General features: G+C 44.6%; 1 protein-coding gene across 1 annotated transcript in view; it reads left to right on the top strand.

Annotated features, from left to right (window-relative positions):
• The window catches only part of MEI1 (meiotic double-stranded break formation protein 1), a 51830-nt gene that overhangs the window by 4476 nt on the left and 33421 nt on the right, over positions 1 to 13933 (top strand). The window contains 9 exon segments of the mRNA XM_006776003.2: positions 1040 to 1113; positions 2293 to 2398; positions 2906 to 3109; positions 4210 to 4340; positions 5556 to 5670; positions 6497 to 6613; positions 7837 to 7936; positions 8027 to 8161; positions 13866 to 13933. The exon segment at positions 13866 to 13933 is cut by the window's right edge and continues 68 nt beyond it. Coding sequence (XP_006776066.1) covers positions 1040 to 1113; positions 2293 to 2398; positions 2906 to 3109; positions 4210 to 4340; positions 5556 to 5670; positions 6497 to 6613; positions 7837 to 7936; positions 8027 to 8161; positions 13866 to 13933 — 1050 coding nt within the window.

Below are 13933 nucleotides of genomic sequence, written 5' to 3'. Positions count from 1 at the left end.
AAAACACATATAGCATATCAGATATTTACATTCCGATTTAAAACACTAGCAAAATTGCAGTTATGAAGTAGCAACGAAAATAATTTTATGGTTGGGGGTCACCACTACATGAGGAACTGTACTAAAGGGTCGCGGCATTAGGAAGGTTGAGAACCACTGCTCTAGAGGACGTGGACAAACAAATGTACACTTGAAGTTCTGACTACTGGCTGGGGAGGGGAGATTTCACTGTTTTCCTCAAGGCCACTCTTGAGTGGGGCTCTAATCCTAAAGCCATTCGCTTCTGATGGGTGCCAGTACAGCTTGCAAAACCCTCAGCAGACAGACTCCAAGAGCTTCACTGAGGTGGGGGCCCTAGGTGGAGATTGTGAAACCAGAGGGAGAAGGACTGCGCCTTCCTCTCTGTTCCTGTTTGCTCCCTGCTCTCTTCCTGTTTTGTATTAGCCTTTACCTGGAAGTGACAGGGCCTCCCACAGCAGCGGCGGAATTTCGTTGGCAGCTTTTCCCACACTTTGTAGAGCCAGCCTCTTCTCTACCCCTCTCCAAACACCAGCGGAGCATCACACATGATTGTATAGAAGGGTGGGTTTGGGGTTGAGATGTGATATTGTTGGCAATTACTGGCAAAGGAACTCAGTCATAATTCTATTTTCTAGTACATGAAGGAGCACATTCTGAGGAAGGGAAAAAGTAGAGCTAATATAAACAGCAGTTTTCAACCTTGGCTTCCCAATAGACTGACCTGGGGAGCTTTAAAAATATCTACATGCTTAGGTTCTTTCTCTAGAGATTCGGATTTAAATTGGTCTTGGTATCTTTTTAAGCTTCCTAGGTGATTCTAATGTGCAGCCTAATTGTGAACTACTGATGTAAAACAGTGAGACAGAAATTCTTTGGTTTGGATGTGCACACATGGTTTAATGAGGGAGACAGAAAAGACTAATACCAATTAGCACAAGCAAATGACTTTGAGTAGAAGGGCTATAGAAGGTGAACTCTGGGTTGTCTTCTGATTAATGATGCTATTGTGTCTGTTCAGTCCTTACCCAGCTTACAACTCAGCTGAAATTAGAACAGACCATTCCTTGCCTGCTGGATGAGTGCCACAAAGAGGTCAGTCAATGGCTGTGGGTACCCCTCAGATATCAGAGCTGGGCCAACCCTTCTTTGAATAGATGGGAGATGAAAATCCAGAGAGGAAAAGGGACTTGCCTGAGGTCACTGAGTCAGTGGCAGAGCCAGAGCTAGGGCCTGGGTCTTTTGATCCTGCTTCAGTACTCTTTGCAACTTCCTACCTTCCCCTTTCAATCTCCCAAATGCTACCTCCATGTGGTGAAGTCCCATCTTTCTAGCGTAATCATCCATGGCCATTCTTTATGTCCTCCTAAATATGATACAGATTTCCTTGATGAATTTATCAAGAAAATAAGTTCATTATCTTGACTTAGTATTTTTATTTGGTCTGAATTGTATGCAGTATTTTGTTCTGAAGGCATTTGTTTTATCAGCATCTAAACTAAGCACTGAGTGGGTGTGTTTAACCTGCTTTCTCCAGTATAGTCAAAGATACCAACTAAACAAGCAGCTTTTGCATTTGTGTTTAAGATTTTGGAATGATCAGAATCACTTTTTTTTTTTTTTTGCAAAGGAAGACATGTTTATCTTAACACCACCAAGAGCAACATGTAATTATAAATGATATTAAATTATCATGTCACTATAATTACTCTGTATGTGATTAATCTGTTAGATTGGATTTATAAGTATATATATTAGTACTTATGATGATGATGCCATTTAACCCTATGAACACTTTCTATATGCTAGTCATTGTTTTAGGTGCTTTACATGCAGTATCTCATTCAGTCTTCCCAACAACCCTATGAAGTTAATATTATTATCATTTCCCACAAGTGGAGTTAAGGGTCTTACATAAGGTGCTACAGTTAGTCAATAGAAAAGGTGAAATATATACTATTGACTCTCCCTGTAAAGTACCAAGCATATAGAGTGTTCCATAACAGTAGCTATAGCAATGATAATAGCAATACTTTTTTTTTTTTTTGCACCAAGCCAAAATTCTGCCTTTATGATGTTGCCAACTGAGAGGAGTCTTTCCCCCGGAACTTCCCAGACCAGTGGGGAGGCAGACACTGAGCTAAAGAGGCTGATTACTGATAGTGGGGAGAGACACGCACAATGTGGGCTTTGGTGTGGATAGGGCAAGGTAAATTTTGTGGGAGCTTTGTCCTGACCCTAATTTATGGAGTGGAATATGTTCACTTTTTGTAGCTCTGTAACATGCCCTCCATGCGAGGCAGCCTGGCCACCCTGACCCTTCTCGGCAAGTTGGTGGATGCCATCCCTGCTGTGGCCGACAAGCTTGTAATGGAGCATCGTGAGTGGCCTCTGAGGAAGAGCTTCTGCCCCCCTTTCACCTGCTTTGATCACTTCCATCCGGACGGTCCATTCATTGTCTACAGCTTCATTACTTCCTTTTCTAGGCTTTGGTTTCCAGCTACAAAATGCACTCTATGTTGGCCAATTTGAAAAAGTGCTTCTCAACTCTGGTCTTCGGCTCTTTATATTCACTATTTTAAAACAACTAATTAAGTACCTAGTATGAATCTTCCTTTTGGGTGGAAGGAGGAATTAATTCTGAAATCTAGAAGCACTGTTTTCTATCAGTAAAATGCAATAAGTATCACACAGAGGACTTAACCAAGAGTAAATCACCTCACTTATCCAAACTTTAGGTTCCCCTTTGATTAAGTGCCCAGAAATAATTTATTGTGGTAGACTACTGGGGATTATCATCACTTCCCCACTGAGAGCAATATTTATAGTTTCATGTAGCAGTTGACATTGTGCGGTTCCCCTGGCCCCTTGGTTGTTTTCTGGACAGGTGACCTGGTGGAGCATCTGGTAAGAGGTTTAGTATACCCCAGCGAGGGGGTGCAAGCTTCTGTCTGCTACCTCTATGGGAAGCTGTACTCTTCACCAGCGGCAGCTGAGGTGCTTTCGGGCCATTTCCGGGAGAAGCTGTGCCCTCTCTTCCTTTCCACGCTGGATGGTGCCCAGACAAAGGAGCTACAGATCAATTGCTTGGGTAAAACATCAGGCTGCAGAGAACAGAGAGAAAGGGTTTGAGGTTTTGCTTGAGGACTTGAGGTATAGGCTCTCTCGTGGTGGGGAAGTTTGCTACTTAGCAAAGCCGTGGGTTTGGGAGATAAGATGCACAGACTGTGAAAGATGCGTAGGGTTGGTGTGGCATCTTAAGAATATTGCCTTTGGAAGGAGAAGAGGAAAGAAAGTGGACAGCCATTTTTCTGCCTCCAGTCTTCACTACCTAGCCTGGTGCACCCTGTACTTGCTTCCAAGTTCATCTTCACCCTATACAGCTTGCATCCTGTCAGATTTCCCTATTGGAAAACTATCTATAGCTTCTTCTAGCCTCCAGGGTGATGTCCAGGCTTCTTTGCATGTTATTTGAGGCTCCTTAGGCAGGAGTTACAGGGAAAAGCATAGTCTGGTGACAACAGTTTCTTTTCCCAGTTGGAGCCAAGAACTGTTATGAACAGTCCAGGCACACACAGTGAGCATGCATTCTGAGCCAGGCTCTGTGCTGGGCCCTGAATTATAAAATTAATGAAACCCACGCTCTGTTCTGAGGGAGCTCATAGTCCAGATGTGGACAGTTAGAGTCTAGTGTCGTAAGTGCTGTTATGGAGGTTGCACAGAAAAAGGGAGGATTCTGTTTAAAAGAGTACTATAATTATATACTAGAAGCCCAGGGTGTGAAATCGCGTGCAGTTGCCTGCTGCTGCTCGCAGCCCCGCCCACCCGCCTGCCACTGCCCTCTGTGTTCGCCGCCCTGCCCACCCACCCTCATTGTGACTGGTCACGATCGTCACAGACACAGGCTTTTTATATGTAGGGATAGAAAACCCTAGAAACGGTTAAACTAGTAAATGAATTCAGTGAAGTTGCAGGATACAAAATTAGTTGTGCTTCCAAATACTAACAACAAACTATCTGAAAAAGAAATTAAAACAACAATGCCCTTTACAATAGCATTATACAAAATAAAGTACCTGGGAATATCTTCGGAGACATAAAGACGTTCCGAGGGGCTGTCTGAGGAGCTCCCTTAGGTGTCCTCTGGTGGCTCTGCTCCTCTTGCCTGACTGCCACCCCTTTGTTTTCCAGGTCTGCTGAGGCAGCTGCTCAAGTATGATCTCTTTGTGTCCATGATCATGAACAAGTCAGCCCTGGCGGAAAGTGCGGACGGTGTAGAGGGGCCACCAGGAGAGACCACGCTGCCTTTGGTGCTCAAAAAGGTCCTTGTCTTGTGATTCCGTCTCCAGATTCAGTAACGAGGGAACCCGAATGTCCCGAGCCTTGTCCTCATCCCCCACTCCTTCCGTCTAGGATTTACAAAGCGTTTCCTTACTAGCCAAACAACGTGCCGTTCAAAGACTCAAAGTACAATTTTTTTCAGTTGTGAATCCTTATGTTGCATCTTCCCCTTCACATCCGGGCTGCTGGGAGTGAAGAATACCTGCCACAACGGGAACAACGCTACCTCCACTGTTCTAGGGATACAGCTCAGGCTTCTCAGCGTGGTGCCTAGAGCCTCTTTCTCTGGACCCTGTTTACCTTTCAGCCTCACTCACCCGTGTCTTCTACTCCACAGCCCAGTGCTCCAGCCATATACACCTTCTCCCTGGTCCTGTCTACACTAGGACACCCCGGCTAGCTGTGCAGATGCTCTTCCCCTTTGCCTTCCGTTGTATGTTGATCTCTGATTCAGCTTTCAAGGCCTAGAGGGCTCCCCTGTCACCCTAGTTTTTTTAGGTAGAAGGTGCCCCTAAGTCACAGCATTTACCTCACCATATTGTGGTTGATCAGCCAGGGTCTTCTTTAGGGTGGGACGTGAGCTTGGCTGTCTGTCTGAAGGGCTCAGCACAGGGCTTGGCAGAGCTATAATCCTCATCTGCTGGCAGGAGTATCATTGATTGACCAGATTGTGGGACTCCTGCAGGGAAGAGGAGGAGCTCTGGTCAGAAGTGGGAAAGGACAGTTGGGGATCGGTGAGTTAGGGGTTAAAAGCTAGAGCAGACTGCTCCTCCTTGTTCCCCTGGGATGTCTCTAGAATGGTCCCCACAAAGCCTGTGAAATCTAAAGATCAAGTCCTGTGCCTCCGAACCCCCACCCCCCCCCGCCCCCCCGCTCCCAAAACAACACACACCAAAAACCTCTTTTTTGTGTTTATTTTGCTGTTGCCATCCTGGTGGTGAGACATATCACTTCTAGGTGATGGTTTTCGTGTTCTTTCAGTGCCACTGTTTTGTTCTATTTCTCAACTGCTGCTGTGCACAGAGACTCCTTTCCATAGCCTGTAACTGCCCTCCCTGAGCACCATCCTCATGCCTGGTACTGGTAGTGCAGGAGGGATTCAGAGACATTTAGGTTCCTGCCCTGAGGCACTCAGGCTGTGTCCTTCCGGTCCTGTCAGGTGTGTAACCAGCACTTTGTGCTTCCTGTTTCTCCAGCTCCTCCTTTCCAGAGATGAGATTCTGCAGGTGGCCAGTGCCCACTGTATAACTGCGGTGCTGGTCCACTCGCCAGCGAAGCATGCCCCGGCCTTCATTCATGCCGACATCCCAGGTAGGGGCCCCTTTGACCTTTCCTCCAAGGACCCTAGAGTTCTGACTTGGTGACCCTTGAGGCAGCAGCAGCAGCAGCAGCAGTCTTGGTGGGGTTCGGTGAAATACATCCTGGAGGGATGGGCTGGGGGCAGGTTCAGTTTTATAGGACAGACTCTAGGAAGTAGGCCTCATGATGTCTCAATTCTCTTGCTCCAGCTTTCTTATATGACCCTGAGCAGTTTGTTACTGATCTTCATCATTTGTTTGACCATCTAGGAAAAAACACCCAGGGTGGGCTGGTGACAAGACTCATGCACCGGGGGGAGGCAAAGGGAATTAATCTTTCCCAAGGGCTTGTTATGAGGCAGGAAATATTCCCTAAGGTGCTTGTAAATGTTGCCACATTTAGGCCCTCATATTTTCTTTTTATGGGTAAGGAAACTGAGAATCAAAGAAGGGAAATAACTGCTTTAAATTAACAAGGATATTCATTGGCAGAAAAGGGATGTAAAATCAAGCCTTTCTGGTTTTAAAAACTCTTTTCTCTGCATCATGCTGCTTGCCCATCTGAGAATCAGGGGCTCTGAATTCTAGTCCCATCTCTACCACTAATAATACCTCTATCTGTCTCAGTTTCTCCATCTGTTAAAATAATGAGGTTGGACCATAACCCTGAGGGCATTTTTCAGGTTTATCTGAATTAATGATCATGTTTCATGGAGAGGGTGTGTGAACAGATAAAGTAACAGGTGTGAGATGCTGAAGAAACCTAAGGCCCCAGCATTAGTTAAGGGATCATGATTACATAGCTGTCATTTATTGTTTTCTTTCCCTCTTGTCACCAGAGTTCCTCTTTGAGCATCTTTCCACTTCCAGCGAAGTGCTTATCTGGTCCAGCTACAACTGCTTGATACTTCTGGCAGAGGAGCCACTCTTCTTTTCCAAGTGCCACACGGTGTACGGTTGGTGTGGGGCCCTATACTAGCTCTGGGTTGGGAGGACAGCACTTTGAAGTTGGGCAGCCACAGCAGTGATAAGGGACTAACCTGCATCTTGGCGGGGCACGCTGGTTCTGATCATTTCCATCAGCCCAGACTCATTACCAGATCCATAGTCAAGCAGTACTATCCCAACAGTTCTTCAGTCCTTTCCTGTACTCCAGATATCTGCCCATCCAGTTAGTCCCTAAGTTTTGCTGATTCATCGTTTTATTTTTTTAAAATATATTTTATTGATTTTTTACAGAGAAGAAAGGAGAGGGATAGAGAGTTAGAAACATCGATGAGAGAGAAACATCGATCAGCTGCCTCCTGAACACCCCTACTGGGGATGTGCCCACAACCAAGGTACATGCTCTTGACCGGAATCGAAACCGGGACCCCTCAGTCCGCAGGCCGATGCTCTATCCACTGAGCCAAACCGGTTCGGCTGATTCATCCTTTTAAAAATATATATTTTTATTGATTTCAGAGAGGGAGAGGGTAAGAGAGATAGAAACATCAATGATGAGAGAGTATCATTGATTGGCTGCCTCCTGCAGGACAGGACCCTCATTGGAGATGGAGCCTGCAACTTGGGCATATGCCCTGACCGGGAATTGAACCATGACCTTCTGGCTCATAGGTCAACGTCAACCGCTGAGCCACGCTGGCCAGGCTCTGTGTTCCCATTCTAAGCCAGGCACCAGGCTTGGACCTGGATATTTAGAGATACATATAACGCGGTCCCTGTCTGCTGGAAAGGGAGAGAAATATAAACAAGCTGACTGGGGCTGTGCTACAGGAAAGTACAGCAGGTGTGGGAGCTCAGGAAAGACCCACAGCTCTGCCTGAGTGGATCCGAGAAGGCGTCCTGGAGGAGGGGAGGTCCAGTGTGATTCTTTGAGGAGCAGTAAGAGTGTCTAGTGGGGAAGGTGCAGCTCAGGCAGTAGGTATTCACTAAATATTTTGAGTGCCAGGGCCTGTGCTTTGGCTTGTGCTGGGTTTCAGGGAGACAGAGATAAATCCGATCAGGGCCTGCCCTCAAGATCTCACCGTCTTGTTCCATCAGCTCAACCTTGTCAGGGTGCCTCCTCGAGGGGCTGCTAACAAACATGTGCTGTGCAGAGCCTCTCGCTTCTCCTGGGCGGTCAGTGAAGGAACTACCGCGCACTGATCCCTGCCTCTGCCATGTCACTTTGAGGCAGGGATCGAGTCGGTGGTGAGGAGCCTGCAGGGAAGCCTGAGGATGAACAACACAGAGCTGCACAAGCAGGGCATGCTGCTCTTTGCTGAGATCCTGACTCGGTGAGCGAAGCAGTGAAGGAAAGAAGTGAAGTGTTTATTTCTGGTGGGGTCAGTGATCGTTCACTCACTCGTTCCTCATTTGCCACTTAGGCAGCCAGAGGAGATCAAGCTGTTCACAAGCTCAGCCATGTGCAGAGATGCTGGCCGTGCCCTCCAACAGGCAGTGAGCAGCCCTGTGCTGGAGGTGGCCATGGAGGCGGTGAAGGCCATTTCTGCCTTTCTGAGGTGAGAGACCAGGCAGGCTGACCTTTCCACCTCTGCATGTACCTGAGGGCCAGGTCAAGGCCAGGGCAGCTTCCAGGAGCTACTTGTCAGGGAAATTTTCTTGAGTTCTTTTCTGTTCTTTTCTTTTCTTTTCTTTTCTTTTCTTTTCTTTCCTTTCCTTTCCTTTCCTTTTCTTTTCTTTCCTTTCCCTTTTTTCCTCTTCCTACATGCCTCCTACTGGGGATTGAGCCTGGATTGCTCTTGATCAGAATTGAACCCGGGACCCTTCAGTCCACAGGTTGACTCTCTATCCACTGAACCAAACCAAATAGAGCTGAATTTTTTTCTTTCAGATACTCTGTTGTTCTCTCTTCTTGGAACTGCCATTCAGATGTTGGACATCCTGGATTGGTCATCTAATTTTCTTTATGAAAATTCTTCATCTTTTTGTCATTATGTACTAGTTTCTGGGAGATTTTCTTGATTTTATCTTTCAACCCTTCTATTAAGTGTTTTATTTCTGCTTTCATATTTTTTAATTTTACTTTTTAATTTTTATACATAATATGCTTCATGCTGCCTAATACACTGAATAACTTTCTAGCAGGGGTAGATGCGCATTACTGCGTTATTTTTCATCAGTCAGGAAAATGCTTCAGTAATCAATGTTCTCCGAACCTTTACTTAGTAACAATTAACTCCAGAAAGGCCTGTCTCTTTCCATCAAAGTCCACTGATAAGAATAATGGCGACCTTTTCTTTTTCTTGGCAACGTTTTTTCAGACATCACAGAATTCTCAGCTGCTGCAGTTCCCAGTAGCTAGCAATGTCCCATCCAGTGAGTTCTTCTGGCTTATGCGCCAGAACTGTTCAGAAAGAAAAAACTTTACTCTACCTTTAAGGTGTCTCTGGCTGGTCTAATTAAATAGACATGAGACAGATTAATAGGAGAAAAACCAAATTTAGTAACATGCATACCCTCCTGTACACATGGGAGAGACCTGGGAAAACTGAGTAACTCCTCTGCTTTTATATTTTGAATTTGGAAGAGTTCTTTCTGAGAGAGCGGGACGTCCGGCTCACGAGTGGGCATCTCCGTGTTGCGCGCGACTAACGAGCGATTTAAAAATGGGTGATGTTGAGAAGGGCAAGAAGACTTTTGTTCAGAAGTGTGCCCAGTGCCATACTGTGGAAAAGGGAGGCAAGCACAAGACTGGGCCAAATCTCCATGGTCTCTTTGGGCGAAAGACAGGTCAGGCCCCTGGATTTTCTTACACGGATGCCAACAAGAACAAAGGTATCACCTGGGGTGAGGCTACACTGATGGAGTATTTGGAGAATCCCAAGAAGTACATCCCTGGAGCAAAAATGCTCTTCGCTGGCATTAAGAAGAGTGCAGAGAGGGCAGACTTGATAGCTTATCTCAAAAAAGCTACTGATGAGTAATAGTTGGCTACTGCCTTATTTATTGACTTTTTTTATGTGTACCATATTTAAATTGATCTCATACACCAGAATTCAGATCATGAATGGCTAAGAGAGCATTTCTTTCGGGCAGTCCTGATTTAAATAAGATTGGCTTGTGGTTAAATGAATTTGGTCAGCTTTTTGAGCTTTGGTGATAATTTTGGTTCAGCAAGCACTGCCACTGTCCTCCCTTCTAACAATAGGGTGGGACTTGATTCCTAGTGTTCAGCTTTTCACAGAGGTGGCGAGTGCCATCTCCAAACCTGTAGGAGATTGGCTTACATGTAGATTTATATGACTGGTTGTGCTAATATGTTTAAATTCTGAAGAAACCCCTTCACTGTCTCTTAGGCCTGCAAGACTAGCTTGTGTTTCAGGTTGTGTTCATTAGCTTGTTAAAAGGAAGGTCTGCAGATAAGCTGGCAGTGACCGTTTTATCTCTTTGGTCCCAACTATGCCAATTTAATAAAATTCCCTGTATATAAACTGTTGCCTTTTACTGAATGAAAGGCATTTTAGTGTGGTTTCTGTATAATATCAAACAGAGAGTAAAAAAAAAAGTTCTTTCTAATTCTCTGCATATTTTTAATAGCATTTTTATTTTGTATTTATTTCATGGATATAATTTTTAAATACCAGCCTTTTGTTTTAGTCTAGAATTTCCCCCCCACACTCCCTTTCTCCTAATTATTCCTTCTGCCTAAAATACTCTTAACTTAAATCTTTGTATGAGTGGCTTCTTTCCATCATTCAAGTCTCATTCAGAACATCCTTCCCTAACTGCCTGGTTATGCTATTATAGCACCTCCCAAACACTTGGTAGTTCTTATATATTCACTTGCTTTTTGTCTCACCTCAACATATGTCTATATCTATATATATAAAAGCCTAAGTGACCAGCCAACCAGCCGGCAGCTATGACACTCACTGACCACCAGAGGGAAGACGCTCAACACAGGAGCTGCCAAGCAACAGCGACTTTGTAGAGTGCCCTCTCATACTACTCTGGGACCCCTTGGGGAATGGCAGACTGCTGGTTTTGGCCTGGTCCCCGCAGTTTAGGCTGAGGGACCCACCTGCCGGAAGGACCCTGCTCACTCTGCAGACCTCCACAGACGCTGCCCCAGGGGAGGGACTGCAAGAGGTTGGCTCCAGGGTGTGTCTGGTCCGTCTTACCCAGTCCCACCCTGTCAGCCACCTTCTAATTAATTTCCTTTCAATGTGCATGAATCTGTGCACCGGGCCTCTAGTATCTTTATAATCTTTAAGAGATCAGGGACAATGCCATTTTTTTCACTGTGCTATGCCTTTCTCCTAATAGGTAGTCAGTATATGAATGAAGGATGTTAAAATGGATGGTAAGACTAAAAGATCCGAGGGTCAAGATGGGAAATTATTCCTTAGCAAAATGCTTGATGTCTTAGAAAAAATGATGGAGGAAAATCATATTTATATAGTAACTTTTGTTTCCATGTTTTCACTTTTAAAAATCAAACAAAGTAATATATTCAAAAAATAAAAAATCTATGAAGTTTTTTTTTGTTTGTTATATATTTTATTGATTTTTTACAGAGCGGAAGGGAGAGAGACAGAGAGTTAGAAACATCGACGAGAGAGAAACATCGATCAGCTGCCTCCTGCACATCTCCCACTGGGGATGCGCCCGCAACCCAGGCACATGCCCCTGACCGGAATCGAACCCGGGACCCCCAGTCCGCAAGCCGACGCTCTATCCACCGAGCCAAACCGGTTTCGGCAAAAAATCTATGAAGTTTATAATGAAGTGGTACAGTCCTCTGTCCTTGTTTCCTAAAGGAAACTAATTTTAACTCATTTTGGTTTTAGTTCTGATGATTAATAACCTACATGTAAACAGTATTTTTGTAATGTTTTATAATGTTTCTTTTTTGGTGTTTTTATTGATTTTAGAGAAAGTAAGAGAGAGAGGGATAGAAACATCTATGATGAGAGAGAATCATTGATTGGTTGCCTCCTGCATGCCCCCTACTGGAGACTGACCCCACAACCTGGGCATGTGCCTTGACTGGGAATCGAACTGTGACTTCCTGGTTCATGGGTCGACGCTCAACCACTGAGCCACACCAGTCAGGTTATGGTCTCTTCTTTAACCATAGCTAAGTCTTTGTGATTTGACTCTAGGTTGGTTCTAAAAATTGACAAAAAAAATAGCATTTACATTACAGTTTTACTTTTTATTCATAATATGCTTCATGCTGCCTAATACACTGAATAACTTCTGTTTCTTTTCTCCCTTTGTCCTTTCCTAGATTTAAATCTCTAAATCTGGGGCATGAATCCCAGTGAGGGTGGGATGAGGAAGCCAACAGGGTAGCAAAGCATAGAGCAAGAGCAGTGTCAGAGGTGCCCATGCAGAGCTGAAAGTCTCCCAGGTCGGTGTTATGGGACTGGTAGCACCTTTCAAGCAAGAGGTAGTAGTTGAGCTGAGCTATGAGGGATGAGGTAGATTTAGATTTGTGGAAGGATCAGGTTTAGCTAGAACATGTTGGTAGGTAAGTGTAGGGGTTACTCAGAGTATAGTAGCCAGTGTGGCCAGCCATCGTGTGAAAGGGATTATACAAGAAGAAGTCAGAAAGCTGGTTTGGTCAGAATTGTGGAGCGTGATGGGTAGGGGGTTGGTTATTAATCTTTAGACTATTTTAATTTTGACTTTAATTTCCCAGAATGTTTACTGAGATGGTTCCTCTGAAGTGGAACACAACTGGAACAAGGAAAAAGGAGTGAGAATTGCTGAAGAGAATTTTCAGTCCGTAGGACAACGCTCTATCTACTGAGCCAAACTGGCTAGGGCTTGCTGAAAAGAATTTAAAGATGGGGGAACCAGGGCTTGACAGTCAGTGTAGGATTGAAACTTAGAGCTTCCAGAAATGAAGAAGGAAACAGGAGCGCCTGTTAGAAGGCTCAATAGATTACTCTCAATGTTCAAGAAAGGCCAAGTGATGAAGGTTAGCGTAGGTTTCTCCTTAGTTTCTGCTCTGGGTTGAATAGTGTGGGCTCCTAAATCCAATGACTAGTGACCTTATAAGGAGAGGAGGCTTGGGACATACAGTGACAGACACAGACAGAGGGAAAATGACCGTGGGAAGACAGAGGCAGAAATTGGAACGATGCAGCTGCAAACCAATGACCAGGATTGCTGGCAACCACTAGCATCTGAGACAAGGCGGGATTCTTCCTAGAGCCGTTAGAGGGAGCCAACACCTTGATTTCAAAACTTAGAGCCTCCAGAACTGTGGGAGAATACATTTCTGTTGTTTTAAGCCAAGCAGTTATTGATAATTTATTGCAGCATCCCTAGGAAACCAATACTGCTACCTTATAACCTGCCAAGTAGTGATTCATTCATTTAACATTTTTTATGTAGCATCAATTTATAATGCATCTAGCTCTGTTTAGGTAAAGTGAAAAGATGAAACTGGTCCTTGGCTTCTTGGAGCTCACAAGGAGACTAGTCAATGACGGTTGCCTTCTTTGAGTCTATAGAATATGCAGGTTCAAGTGGACCTCAGCGTGTTACTTTTCACATTTAACCAGCACCCCAATGATTGCATCTCCAAAAGTAATTTCAGTCCCTGCTTATAATCTCTAAGAACAGCGAGCTCACTTCTTCTTAGATAGTCCCCTCTATCTGTACAGAGTTTTGACTCTTAGAAAGTTCTTTTGTATACTGAAATAAAAATCTAGGTCCTGATAACATTTCCTTATTGATCCAGTTTTTCCTCATCTAGGTAACAGAGCAAATTTGATCCTTCTTCCCCAAGAAGAGCTATCACTTACCTGAGAACAATGACCAGATGCATCTCTTGATGCACCTTCAGTTCTAGACAGAACTTCTTTCACCAGGAGGTCCTTCTGAGTGAGAAAATCCACTGTATCCTTAATAACAACAATAATAATCATAACTGTCATTTATAAAGACTTAGTAACTATTGAGCATACTGCTAAGTGCTTGGCATACATGATCTGACTTGATCTTAGAATAATTCTATGTGGAGAGTACTACTAACTCTCATTTAATAGATGAGGAAACAGTGTTAGAGAGAATGAGGAATGTGTCTAAATACGTCATGCATCTAAATAAGTGCTGGGGCAAGGGTTTTTATCAGAGCAGATCCTGGCCCTGTGTTCTGATCAATCACATGGCTCCCCATTGCCCTAGGACCTGGGCTCTTGGAGTACCCTGACCTCGCCCTAAGCCTGCCTTTGTCTTTGGATGCAGGAAGGACCATCAGAGTGCTCCGCCCGTGCAGTACAGGGAACTGCGGTCCTTGCTTGAAGCCATGCTGA

The sequence above is a fragment of the Myotis davidii genome, unplaced genomic scaffold (genome assembly GCF_000327345.1).
Source record: "Myotis davidii unplaced genomic scaffold, ASM32734v1 scaffold428, whole genome shotgun sequence".
Classification (NCBI taxonomy): domain Eukaryota; kingdom Metazoa; phylum Chordata; class Mammalia; order Chiroptera; family Vespertilionidae; genus Myotis; species Myotis davidii.
Note: the sequence above shows the minus strand (reverse complement) of the source record. Positions and strands in the feature narration are given on the sequence as shown.